Source organism: Neolamprologus brichardi, chromosome 2 (genome assembly GCF_056152115.1).
Source record: "Neolamprologus brichardi isolate AB-2024 chromosome 2, ASM5615211v1, whole genome shotgun sequence".
In the NCBI taxonomy this organism is placed as follows: Eukaryota; Metazoa; Chordata; class Actinopteri; order Cichliformes; family Cichlidae; genus Neolamprologus; species Neolamprologus brichardi.
Genome location: NC_142105.1, coordinates 21,572,957 through 21,586,909, shown reverse-complemented (window position 1 = coordinate 21,586,909; position 13,953 = coordinate 21,572,957). Strand labels below are relative to the sequence as shown.

General features: G+C 43.8%; 1 protein-coding gene across 2 annotated transcripts in view; it reads left to right on the top strand.

The window, feature by feature from the left end:
- ppp2r2ba (protein phosphatase 2, regulatory subunit B, beta a) overlaps positions 1–13,953 on the top strand; it is a 42,591-nt gene that overhangs the window by 18,368 nt on the left and 10,270 nt on the right. The window contains exons 1-3 of one of the 2 annotated variants that reach the window (XM_006781692.3): positions 2,414–3,316; positions 10,802–10,899; positions 12,081–12,246. In XM_006781692.3, the coding sequence (XP_006781755.1) occupies positions 3,247–3,316; positions 10,802–10,899; positions 12,081–12,246 (334 nt within the window). In that variant the 5' untranslated portion in view covers positions 2,414–3,246. Of the gene's footprint in view, positions 1–2,413; positions 3,317–10,801; positions 10,900–12,080; positions 12,247–13,953 lie in introns of those variants that run through there. The other variant, XM_006781691.3, reaches the window with a different exon arrangement.

Genomic DNA, 13,953 nt, shown 5'->3' with positions numbered 1-13,953 from the left:
CTCCATGCTGCACTGACTCACCTTCAACACCTGGGGACATATGCAGGATTGTTGTTTGTAGACCTCAGCTCTGCGTTTGATATAATCATGACCAAACTGCTAAATCTAGCTATCGGTGATGACACATGCAGATGGATCAAGGACTTAACAAATCACTCAGAGAGATGATCTAGATTTTGTTGTATAGCCGTACAATAACAAATAAAGGTATTCTAGTAGCATTGTGTCTAAGATTTGACATGAAAAATTTACAATCAAGATAACTGGTGTAATATAAACTATTGCATTTTCAGCCCAAACTATGGTTACCTTGTGTTCTGTATATGCTTTGGGATTTATTTACCACAACCTCCTATTTATTGGATTAACTGATGACAATAGTCAATATCTTCGCCTATTTAAACCTGACATTATCCACTGATCAATGCACTATTGACTGAAGTTCTGAGATATGAGGTAATTGCAATGAAGGTGTGGAAGTATAGGGAACTGTGCCGAACAGCTGCGGTGTTCTCAAGTATCTATATGTAAAAGCGTATGCATGCGTTTTTTTGGTATGCAGACGGCGTCTTTGCCTCCTGTAGCCGTTCACCGGAATCCCCGGGTCAAGCAATTACAACACATCAAGGAAAGCAATTGGCCATGACTAAAATATCATTGCCACGTGATTGTGTCCCTATGTTGGGTGCTGCTGGAGTCTAATTTAACCCACTTTGTCCACACGATCGAGGAGAATTGAGGACACGCTCTCCAATTCTGGCCGCCCCCCAGAGCATTTCCTACAAGTCTGACACGCAGCAGCTGGGCTGTAGACGCTCAGTCACTAGTGTCTTACCCAGTGGAGTGGGAGATGGGGTGTAATGAGCGAGAGAGCTGAGGTAGCAGAGGAGAACAAGTAGCTTGGTGTTCAGAGGAGGAGGACAGCATCAAATGAGCCGTGGGGTGAAGAAACTTGGGGCCTTTTGAGTGAAGGCTTTGAGAATATGAGTGTATCAACCTGTAATCACTTTCTTAGTCACATTATGAAGTGTTGGAGGGGAATGGAATGCAGGTAAGGACTTGTATGCACAGCGAATGGGACAAAGGCAGGGAGAGAGCATATTGTATGGCTGTTGTAGCATTGATCTCAGGCTCTGGCTCCAAGCAGCAGTCTCCACTTATTCCTTCATTATACAGTCAAATATCTGTGCTTTAACCATGTTTCTGCCTCATAATTTCCCCCCTCAACTCCCAACAAAATCTGACAAAACTGAACCTCTCATCCATGTGGCTTCAATCTATAAAACCCTTTTGTCTCGCCAATTCCATTTCAGTTTATTCGGCCTGCTCAGCTGTGACTTAGCCAAAGTCTTTGTTGAAGAGGAGGGCTTTGTGTTTCTTTTGTCCCTGTATATCCTGTTTAAATATTGATAGAGGTGGGAAATGCTATTGACCACTCAGTTAAATCTAAGAGGGTCAAGGATGGCAGCATTTCTCTGCTGATTTCATTAAAGGTGCGGAGGACTGTAAATATGGAAACGTGAACCACAAGTCCTCGCGGATGCTCCAGCAGCCTTCATTATCCCCCTGCATGGATAATGCCCCGTAATGTATTCTGATGGAGATGGAGTTTGGAGGTTGATGGGGTGTAAAACAGCATGTGTAGTAGGCCCCTGTTTTTTTGCTATGTGCAGCATGCCTCCCTCACAGCCAGATCCCCATTAGTAGAGGAGAAGAGGATTGGATGTGCAAATGGTCCTGTGGATTAGAGAGCTAATGCATTTAGTAGAGGGGGCTCCACAATCTCTGCTGATGCTATGTGCGCTGAGGCTCGTGCAGGGGAGATACCCAGTCCCTTTGTGGTACCAAAGAGATTTAGCGTAAAGTGAGTAGATAGAGCTGAGATGCATTGCACTCTGATGCTGCACACACACACACACTCATTAAAGATTATGATTTGACCAGAAGAAGCCTCGTTTTGTACGTCGTCATTAAACTCAGCAGTGAAATCAGATCTTTCCAGAAAGAGCCGCAGATGGTGACCTTACTAATCTAATTAATCAGCCTCTGGTTATTTTTTCTTATTCTTTCTAGTCACCTCTGTTCTCTAGTTTAATTTCACCTTTCCTTCTCTCTGTCTCGGTCTTTCTGCTTTGTGACCCCTCTCTGCCTTTAATTTCTGAAACCTCTGTCATGTGTTTGGACAGAAATGTGCCATGCCATGCACCTCATAACACATCCATCCAAACCTCAGTGTTGTGGCTTGAATAGCTGTTTTTAGGGTCCTAATTAGAAGAAAAGTAACACAAGCCACTGCAGTGCATAGATGCCTCTGAAGCAGAATGGAGGAATGGTAGTTTAAGAGCAACCTGCTACCAGTGACTTTACACCCACCCACACGCAAACCTTGGTGGTTCAAAAATCTGTGAACAGATTTTGAAGTCTTTACTAGTCCTGGTGGTTCAACTGAGCGTCACGTTTGCTGCTTGTAGGTTTTTAAAGAGCCAGCCGTCAAGCAGCAGGGAGGGGCCCCTGCTGAAGCGCAGCATAGTGGGCAGCTACAGTGAAGCTCTGCGCTATCCGGCACAGTGAGTCAGCTGAGCTGCAGGGATCGCAGGCGCCGGGCCGTTTCGATCAATGAATGAATGAATGAGAAAGAGCGAGGAGACCATGCAGAATCTGGAGCCAAAAAAAGTGAAGATGCATCGCTGTAGGCTATGACATGGAAATGCGGAGGTGATCGGAGCAAGCTTGTTGACGCATAATCCCGCCCGCCCCGCTGGCACTGGGAGGGGAAAATCTCGCCTGCCTAAACTCCAATCCTCCAGAACAGATTTACGGAGTGCGCCCGTGCTGCTGCTGCTACTTCAGGTTCAACCTACAAGAAGACGTTTATTGAAATCATCATCAGCTCTAAGCTGCAGGTTTTCCGTGCTGACATTTTTGGGAGATACGCGTTTGAAGAGTTCCCTGAGGCAGACGCACCTATGACGCGCTGCAATAATTAGGCTATTAAATCCACTGTTGGAGTCGACACTGTCACTGCGTTGCGGACGGTCGGTCTGTTGGATGCCACCCGAGGTGTGGACAGGACCTGCCCCGTGCACCGTCGTCATTACAGGTATTTGATCGCGATTGTGTTGATTACACCGGAGATCTGGAGCCATGACAGGCCCCCCGCTGGTCCCACAGCCCGCCTGCTGACGGTACCGGGCAGGATGGGAGCAGGTCTGCCGCTTTCAGGATTTCGAATCAGCCGATTTTTCAATGGAGGAGGAGAGTGACACCCGGAAAATCAACAACAGCTTCCTTCGCGACCACAACTATGCAACCGAAGGTATTTTGATGTTGAAAAGAAACACAGTTTAAAGGTGTTTGACAGTAAATAACCTGCGGCTGTAGCTAAAGGGATGCTAATATCACAGCAAGAAATTGGTCAATCGAATTATTAAGTAGCCTGTAAATGACAGCAGGTTACACATAAGATGGCATAAATAGATGATAAAAATAAATATCCTCATGTTAGGCTATATAATGATGCTGTGCGGGGACTATTAAATGCATAAAGGTGGGATCACTTAAAGCTCGTTTAATCACCTTAGTCACAGAATAAGCTGGGGTTATTACGGGAACATTCTGGTCATTTGTGGGAAAGATGCAGTGAGAATGTAATAACTGGGCAGGATGGGGTGGTTTCCCATCACCGGTTAGCGCTATAATAAGCATCTTGATCAGGGTAATCAGGGTTTTTTAATCTGTTTGGATTCTTCCTTGTAGAGGCACCAGTACAGGATGTTTTATTCCCTAGTTTCTGAGTTTAAAGAGAATGTGTGAAGTAGTGAAAAAAATGTATTTTTTTTCCTTCTGTGTGCACTTGTTGAAAAAAAAAGGAGCAGGCAAGGTGCCCTAATTCAAGGAGACAACACAATAAAATATGGCTCCATCTCTCTCTCTCTAGCACACATGCATCCACAGACACACGTTTTCACTGTATGCAACCTTTTTTCCCCACCCTGCAGCTACAAATGTTGCTCTGTTCCATGCATGTGTTTCTCCTCATTGACCACACACATCAGCCTTTTGAGTTCCAACCTGTTAAAAGTGATGTTTAATACTTCCCTTATGTTCTGCCAATTAGCTCCAGCTTTTCTCTATGAGCTCCTTGGATCGCTAATGAACATAAAACACTGATTTATAGGTGAAAATGGTGGTTGATCTCATTATGCAATTATGCAGATTGCTCATAGACATTATCTGCTGCACTGATAGCATTGAGATTACAAAAACATCGAGGTCTGATGGCTTTTTGTTTTTAAAATTATTGCAGTACAATCAAACTTCATAGAGGCTAAATGCCCTTCTGTACTGTATTTGTTGTAAATGCCAAGGGCCACATATGAATAACTTGATATTTTTAACCACAGATTAAGCTCAATTTTCAATTCCTTAATAAGTGGGCATCTCCCATCTTCAGCTTAATTGTCCTGTTCTGTTGAGTGGTTTTTATTGTTCAGTTTGATGCAGTGTTTCAGTGAAAGGCTTGCCAATTGTATAAATAGTTACTGCAGAGCTGGGAAATCCTTTAGTTTTTTTTCACACCAGACACATTTTGCCACCCACTTACCATAAGATTGGGTGAGGAACAAAACCAGTGGAAAGAGGAGTGTAATTTCAAATATTATGGAGCTCCACATGGGATAAGATATTTATGGACACACTCTACACAGTTGAATAGGATGGATGTTGTTGGAGGTTATGAGTGGCTTCAGGGTGGGTCAGAGCCGCCACAGAGCTTCTGTGGGGCTTAGGTTACAGATGCCATTGCAGGCTGGAGGAGAAACAAAGTCAGAGCTCAAAAGACAAACGTACGTTCTCATTCTTGCACGTTTTTGTGCCGTTTCCCCTCGTCCCTTTTCCTTCCTTTTCTTCATTCAAATGGAGAGCACCATTATTTGCCTAGGGCTTAGATGATTCTCTTTCACAACTAAACTCACTGCCACCGGTTCACAGCGAGAGGGTGTGATGAATATCTTTGTTTGATGTGTGCGCTGAGATTTAAAAACGGCAGGGAATCTTCATCTCCCTGTCGCTCCTTCTCTGTCTCTCCCACTCTTCCATCTACCATCTCATTCATTCAGCACGAGGACTGTCAAATATGTCCCCCCAAAGCAAAGGACCATCCAGTCTGAAGCCCATCTGTGCTTTTCAGATGTCTGCTTTTGTTATGTTTTATTGCTGTAATTTATGACTGATCATCACACTTCATATATCATGAATTACTGTGTGTGTGTGTGTGTGTGTGTGTGTCCTTTCAACCTCTAAATCCTTGTCACCCTTAAGTGCTATAAAGTCAGTCTGCAGCCTTACGGGCTGGTGTCTGCTGCCCATCTCTATAAATTCCCCAAACTGCACATTTTTTATCAGACCCAGTATGTGCAGACCACACACACACAGACACACACTTTCTCTCTCACTCACTCACTCACTCACTCACACATATACACACACACACAATGGTTCTGATGAGCAGCAGTGAGTTGGTTGGGTTTCCCCTCAGGCAATCCTTGTCCACAAAAGCAGGACACTTTAATGATGTCACTCACGCTGACCTTTGTCTTGCACCAATCCCACCCCTCAGTGCTCGGTGGGTCTGTGGGTGGTTACACTGACTCTGTTGAACACGCTGTAGTCATTCGTAGTCAGGCATGAAATTTCAAAGTCTCCTCAATCTTAAAGTGAAGTTTCCAGAGTCATCGTTATTATCTAGAGGGGAGAAAATTGTATTACACTCTGATTTGCATTTGGCAACCGCCTGCAGATGACACGTTGCTAATGGTGACAGAATGGATGATTTCTCACTGTGGCTGTGTATACGCGTGTTGAGTCAGTGGACTGTGGTGCTCCTACAACAGTTCATTTTCAGCCACCTCCTCCTTGGATGTTGTGATAATGGATGAAATAGCACCACACTGGGTTTAAAAATGCAAATAGCTTTCTGGCTGTGAGGCAGGACCTAACATAACGCCTGCTTTAGTATTGATTTCTGGTCCTTTACAATTTTGCCAGTGGAACAATGACTTAAAGAACAACTGGTCGGACATGTAATCCCTTCCTCTTTCTCTCCCCTGCCCCCCTCTTCTTCACATTCTACCTCTTGCTCTTTGCTTTGCTGTTATACATCTGTCTGATACAAGCTTGTGTGTGATGTGACCTCTCTAGCCCCACTGAATACTGATGCAGTCCCACTACAGAGGGCTCACAGCCTTTATTGCTGCCGCCGCTGCTGCTGAGAACAGAGCCAGAGCTCGGTCGGCTGTGCCAAGGCAAACGGCCTGGGGCCACACTTTAGGACCCCGGCATAAAAAGACTTAGCCCACCATACCCTCAGGTCCCATCCATTATTTACTATGAAGCACTCAAAACGCCTCGCCCCGCCTCGCCACATAGTGCAAGAAAGACTGTGCATGTGCATGTATGGAGATGGTGCGGGGGTAGCGGAGGCTTAATGGCAAGCTGTGAAGTTGGGGCGAGTCGCACTCCTTATTCAGCAGCTGCTTTCATCCCCTGATTAGCTTCTTATTAAGTCTGAAGCACCATGAAAATTTAATGAGAATTTATTAAAGAATACCCGTGGTGTTGCTACTGTAGGACGATGACAAAAATGTCCTATTTTTCTACTGTGATATGGCTTCCTGGTCAGTAGATGGGTTAGCGCTGGGATAGACGTACTGTGTGAGTCATTCGGGGTGCAGCTAGCCTTGAGGCTAAGCAGTTCTTGACCTTTCTGGGATTTTATAATGGGATATATTTGTAAGTTTTGATAGCTAATTCCCGTGTCCTGTCGAGGAAGCAGCACCACTCAGAATGCTACATGTGCTGGTGATAAGGTCACTAATAAATGTGAGGTTTTAGTCTGTACAGCAGCCATCTAATCTTTGATTCAGCCTTGAAAACAGGAAGATGAAAGGGATTTCACCAAAGCATCGCAGGCAGACAGATCGAGCGTGAGTGTCAGCTTTTGTTTTTGGTGGGGGATTATAATACTGCGCATCCTCGCTTTCCTACCATCCCCCCTGCTCTGTATTTTCAATTTCTAAAAGAATACCAAATAACAAGAATTTGAAATCACTCTTCTTGGTATTCAGCTTATGGCCTGCAGGGGATGAATGCTGGTTCATCTATCCCCTCTTCCTCTGCTCCATTTTTGCCCCGTGTTGTGTCTATAGTCAGATGTGTACCACGGCGATGTGTTAATGAAGTGTGAGAAGAGAAGCAGTATCACGTCTTGCCCATTTCACCCTCAACTCCCTGGAGCGTGGGGATACAAAAAAAAATCACACATGCACACACGCAAAAGATACATGCACAAAAGAATCCACACACACACACATGCAAGAAAAAGGAACACAAAATACACACACCCTGTCTCAGTCTCATGGGGCTGATCCTGGAGAAACCAGGTTAATTGGCTTGTTCACTCCAGATCTTACAAAGAGTCATTCTCTTCTGATGAGGAGACCTGCATTGTGCTCTGTTGCTTTATGTGAAGGTAATAGAGTTAAATAAACCCTTAATCATCTGACGGGGTACCGGACCAGTAGGTAGTGGGGTTTATTCAAAAATGTGATTGATCTCTATTGTTGGTGGTGTGAATTGAAGTTATTATCAGCTGCTTGTTCAGCACATGAATGGTCTCCATTTCCAGAGCATGTAATACTAGCATGTGTTTATTCATTCCCTAGGAAGAATGGCACTAAAGATACATTTGTTAATTGTCATTGAAGGAACAAGACTGGCAGGTGAAAGGGAGTGTGAGAACAGACTTGAATTATCCTCCGGCTTGATCCTTTGACGCAGGCAGCTCAGCACAAGTGCTGTAATCCTTTCCCCTCTACCTCTAACTCTAACAAAGCTTTTGCACAGCACCAGGTTGCTCACGTCCCTCCTTCTACCTGGAAATACTGCACACCCCTTATGCAACTTGCTTTCTATTCAGGCACACCTTTTTCAAATCTTTGTGTCTTACACAACTCCGCAGTGCCACGAGATCAACCTCAATTTGCTTTCTTGTTGCCTTAGCTCCTGACAGGATTATGCGTTGTCTAAAGGTTAGGCAGGGCGCTCTTAGTTTTGGCCTCTGTCGGTGTCTGTGCCAGTGAATCTTGCTGTACAAGCTTTTATTGAGCTATTTTGAGAAACCGACTTCTCTCTCCAGACTTTTCCTTTCTCTGTGATTGCATTTAGTGGCACCTCTCTCTTTTGGGTGGTGTGCTGTGCACAGGCCTCTATAAATAAACTCAATATTGTCCCTCCCTTCCTGGTTTTCCTGTGTCTCTGGCTCTTTGTACGGGGTTTTCATTCCAGAATCGATGCATATCTATGTTTCCATCCAGCTGGTCTGATTGCCAATTCTATATTGCACAGTGAAGGGGTTATTGGGGGTCAGATTGTTGGATAGAAGCAGATAAGAACTGTGCCATGCCTGTTTTAATTCAGTCTTCCATGTAGACATCTGAGCAGCAGGCCAGCAGGCTCGTCTGAGTTATTACTGGTGATGGATGTGTGTTATCTCAAGCATCCCTCTGATGCATCAGGAAGCGCTGACCTGTCTTTGTCAGACCTGGCTGGCCACAGGATTTATAGGCTTCATCTGGTTATGGTCTGCTGATGAAGCTGTGTGTGTGTGTGTGTGTGTGTGTGTGTGTGTGTGTGTGTGTGTGTGTGTGTGTGTGTGTGTGTGTGTGTGTGAGGGAGAAAGTGTGTGTGTGTCCATCCAAGTAAGCATTTGATCAGTCCAGTGTCTGGCTTCCCTTTAATTCAAGTCCATCTTGGTCATGTAATAAAAATCCTATCTGACAACAGCAGAAATCATTCGAGAGACCCTGCCCACCTGTGACAGTGCTGCGAATTTATTTTTCTATTGTCATAAAGTTTAATTTGAAGAAGATGTTTGCCATTCACAAACACAATTACGAAGCCGCGTGTCATGTCTGGTCTGAAATCATTTGCATGAAAGAAAAAAAAAAACTCATTTAAGGGAGCATTCCATCACGTTAGCGTGTGTTTCAGCTCCACTGGCTCTGCCTGGTTGATCATTCAAAGAGATGATTGAAGGATGTATTCGTGTGTAAACTTGTTAAATAGCATCCATCAATTACTGTTTCCCCTCAGTGACTTAATGTGTGGATGATGATGATGAGGGAAGGGAAGGGAAGGGAAAAGAAGAGAGGCAGTGGGGGGGGGGGGGGGGGGGGGGGGGGGGGGGGGGGTGGGGAGGGGGCAGAAAAAGAGAGGAGAAGGGCAAAAAAGGGCAAAACCAGCTTTGATTAAAGAATGCTGAATGCTAAGCCGATTCCATTCGATTCACATGAGTGACTTTGGCCTGGTGGTACTGGAAGACATTATTTTGTGTGTGTGTGTGTGTGTGTGTGTGTGAGAGAGAGAGAGAGAGAGAGAGAGACCTCATGTATGAGGTGTACAAATGCATTTACAGAGCACCTTTAGCATGTGTTGCTACAGTACATGCAACACCAGCATGGTGCATTGAAGGGTTCTCCCAGGCTGCAATTAGGTCAGATTTTGTCTTCTCTGTGAAAGGTTATTATTTCTTCATTCAAATATAATTAGTTTTGCCCTCCCACATCATGTCATTATCAACACGTGCTTGTAAGAATCCCTCTGGCCTCATCTGTGAATGTGACTTTCTCTAACATTTAAATTAAAACTGGAGGAGGACAGAGCCAGATTCACAGTATACATACAGACAGGATGCATGGTCATTTCCACCATGCACGGCAGGTTTTTGTGAAGCGATGAGTCCGTCTACGGGGACTCTATTGTCTGAACTTGTGTGCTGCATTGAACTGAACTCGTTCCCCCAGATGCAGTAGCAGGTTTTCCCTCTATTGCAGCACTCTTTCTCTCTCTCTCTCTCTCTCTCTCTCTCTCGCTGTCTGCTGAATTACAGCTAGCATCAGCAACTAAGTCAGAGAGCTATTGACACACACATACACTCTCTCTCTCTCTCTCTCTCTGACTGCCGCTAGAGATGGAAACGGTCTCCATAGCAACATTCCCCTCTCCTGTTCAGAGCTCCACCAGCAGCAGGTCCACAGAGGGCGTGGGGGGTACAAAACAACAAGCGCTCTCTCTCTTTCTCTCTCTGTCTAATATTATTGTCACTGTTTAACAGCGGGCTAGCCTCTGCTGTGGTTTGCGTGTGCGGGTGTGTGTGTGTATGTGTGTGTGTGAAACAGCCTTTATGATATGACAGTTTATCCCTGGGCTGTATAATAATTACAGTCACCATTAGCCTTTCCTAAATTCAGGCAGTTGTATATCTTTGAGGAGAGGAAAACCTACCTTAAGGGCAGGTGTCTGATATTTACTTTCTGGTGAACCTGTAGCTATGCAGAGATGCTTCAAAATGTAAAATACAGGCAACTGATAACTGATGTTGCTAAAACACATTAAAGCTTTTTGAATGTGTTTTGTGATGAGCAAGATTGCGGTGGCAGAGTCCTCTAATAAGCAGAAGTGCAATTAAATGACACAGATTGGCCCACTTCAATCAGACAAGAGTCTCAATTATCATGCAGTGACTCATCCAGTGGTTTCTCCTAACCTATATTTCCTCCAAACTGGGCTGTCTGCACCGAGGAGTCCTCTGTGGGACTGTCATGAGATTCCCCTCCCTTTTCTCCTGAAGTGTTTTCTAGAAGATCCCATTGAAAAGTGTTTCCTTTTTTTCCTGTCAGATACTTGACAGGTTTGTTCACACTGACATTTTCTCCCCCTGTCTTCTCTGCTTCCTGTGTTGCAGCTGACATTATCTCAACGGTGGAGTTTAACTCATCGGGGGAGCTGTTGGCCACTGGGGATAAAGGAGGCAGAGTGGTTGTCTTCCAAAGGGAGCAGGAGGTAGGAAATGCCAACAATGCAGTGATAATTATGCTGTCCTTCAGCTGTAAAGGATTTGACAGCCTTAAAGCATTAACATTGGATTGTTTGTTTTTTAGATAACTAGCAAGCAAGAGGATGTATTTGAAAAGGACAGCTGTAAATATGCTAAAAAACAAAAAGCTTTTGTTGGACCAACATTATGAAGACATGTAACAATGTGGCACAAAAGTACTGTTGAAAGCCCCAATTTGAAAATTGAGTCTGTTCTGTTACTCAACATATAATATTCCAGTATCTGTGTAAATATATCATAGACTGTATAAAAAAAAAAAAAGGATGTGGCCACCATGACATTGCTCATTAATTTTTCCTGTTATTATTAACATTTTAATATTACTAAAAAAAAAGTATAGCTTCCAGGTCGGGAAATGAAGTCTTCGTGGAAGTTCCTTAAACCTATCCTGTATACTGTCTGAGGGCCACCAAATGCCAATTGCTGTGGTTGCATAAAAGACTTCTGATCCTATATTTTCCCATTTTCCTACATATAGGAAATGCTAAACACTTACCTGCTGCGTTTATGGTTCATATTATGGGTCATACGGAATAAAAAAATTAAGTCTTTTTTGTAAATTATTTTATCTGTGGTATTACCCGTTAGCTCATTTGCTAACAACTGTGGTTGTTTCAGTCACAAGTTGTTAGCCAGTGAATGACCTGCCCCTCCTGGTCATATCTCATTTTTCCAAACAAGATGGTGACCCCCCCCAAAACCCTTATCTCGCAGCCTCAGAATGGGATATCATTTCCATGTAACTTTTACTTTTCATCCGTGGAGGTAGGGGCTTGATGTAATTGTGTCAAACCAGAATTAGGAGAGGAGATCCCCAAATGCAAAGCTTGACTAAAGTGTTTTATTACGTTTTGTCATTGTTCTACTATGTGTTTTATTCTATTGTTAAGTGTCCTTGGGTGTCTTGAAAGGTGCTTTTAAATAAAATGCATTATTATTATTAGTAGTAAGCTTCCTAAGGGGGAATTTAAGATAAATTAAAGATAAATTACATCTTTTCCAAAATGCTAGATCTAATATTGAATCATTTACACCTGTCTTTTAATCACGGGAATCTATTGAAACTTTCATCAAAAAACACCAACGTCTACCTGTGCTTCACTTTCTTTTTTTTCTTCCTCTGCAGAGTAAGAGTCAGCCCCAGCGTCGTGGGGAGTACAATGTTTACAGCACATTCCAGAGCCATGAGCCAGAGTTTGACTACCTGAAGAGTTTGGAGATTGAGGAGAAGATCAACAAGATCAAATGGCTTCCTCAGCAGAATGCAGCATATTTCCTGCTTTCCACCAACGGTCAGTACACCTAAGGTGCTGTAAGAGCAGCACAACTATCAGAATGGTCAAAAGAACCAATAATCTATCACTGGAGTAGGGGTGGGCGATATAAACGCTATGCGATAGAAACAATATAAATTTGGCCAACGATAGAGATTTTTTTGACTCTATCGCGATGGCGCATGTTGATGACGTCATCAAGCAGCGCCTGTTTTGGTTGAAAGCATCGCAGCGATTGCATTTGTCCCTACCACCAGAATCCCTCACGTTAACTTTTATCGAATGGAAAAACGTTGGCGTTCATCCTCCAGCTTCACTGTGCTAATGCTATGCTAACATAGCTGTGTCGCTAGCAATCACGTAGCACAATATTATATACCAGGTAGTCCAACTTTAGTAACCCTGCAAACACCACTGCTGTTTAGTTTTCTGTCTTCATTTATGTTGGAAGTGGTAGCAGAGCTGTACGTTTGAATTAGTTTCAAAAATCTCTCAGTCAGAACATGGTATGTCATGTTTAGGTGGAAACTAGCGGGCTAACTTCCTGTTAACTTCTAACTCCGTTAAATTAAATAAATTCTGTTTTCATGGATGCATGGATGTTAAACTTAATTGTTACACCTGGTAAAGCAGCATCGCTGATGATTTTATTAAAGATGAAAGAATTTAGACAGTTTTTAACTCTGTGTTCCTTTGACTTTGGGAGTTTTGGACCCAGATTACTCCGCGAAGCTCTTCACTACAGCAGCCGTAATGCTCTGACAATCCATCAAGCAGTGCGGCTTACCAAAGTTGTACTAAAACATTTTTTAACAGATTTCTGCACACCAAAATCGGTTCGAGCTCTGTAAGCACAACCAGAATTCATACATAAGGCACACTCTCGATTTTTGAGAAAATTAAAGGATTTTAAGTGTGCCTTATATTGTGGAAAATACCTTATACAGTAGAAAATAATATATCGCGATATATATCGTTACCGCACGTGCTTCAAATTATACCGCAATAGGGATTTTAGGCCATATCGCCCAGCCTTACACTGGAGTATGTTTACATGTGAGCTAGTGTTATTAGTCAGGTACTGTGCAAAATGATTCATTCATCACTTTGCAGAATGCTCAGATTTGCAGTTGATGTAAAAGGAGGTGTGATGAATATCACTTGACCGTGTCTTTTTGACTTTTTGGGAGAACACAGTGTTGCTTGTTTTGCTTGGGTGAGCAAGTGTCACCTGCAGAAGAGTTTCAGATTAAGGGCTTCATGCATGGCTGTCACAGCAGGGCCACATATTAAGGCATGTGCCACCACACACGCTGTACATGTACGAGAGCCACAGCAGACAAGTACATACATCAGCTGAGAGACGTCTTGCAGATTGTGGGCTTCACGCATGGCTGCTACAGACGTGCTTGCGGTGGCTGGAGCAGATGGTGGAGAGTCCTGTGGCGATGGCCTCGCTGCTCTGACACCGGCATCGCAGCGGAAATTAAAAGAGGGGAGAGGAGAAAAAAAAGCAGACAACCTGACTGCGGCTGCCATCCACTTCAGTAGACCGAGAAGATGAGATGTAATCGATGTTTATATGATGCAAAAATGAAAAGCAACCCAGATGGCTTTTCCAGGGTGTGGGAGGGGAGGGGCGGGGGTATAAACAGCAGCAGGGAAATTAAGTCAACTTGTAGATTGATATCGGTGACATCAGAATCTACACAGGAGTCGCCATTC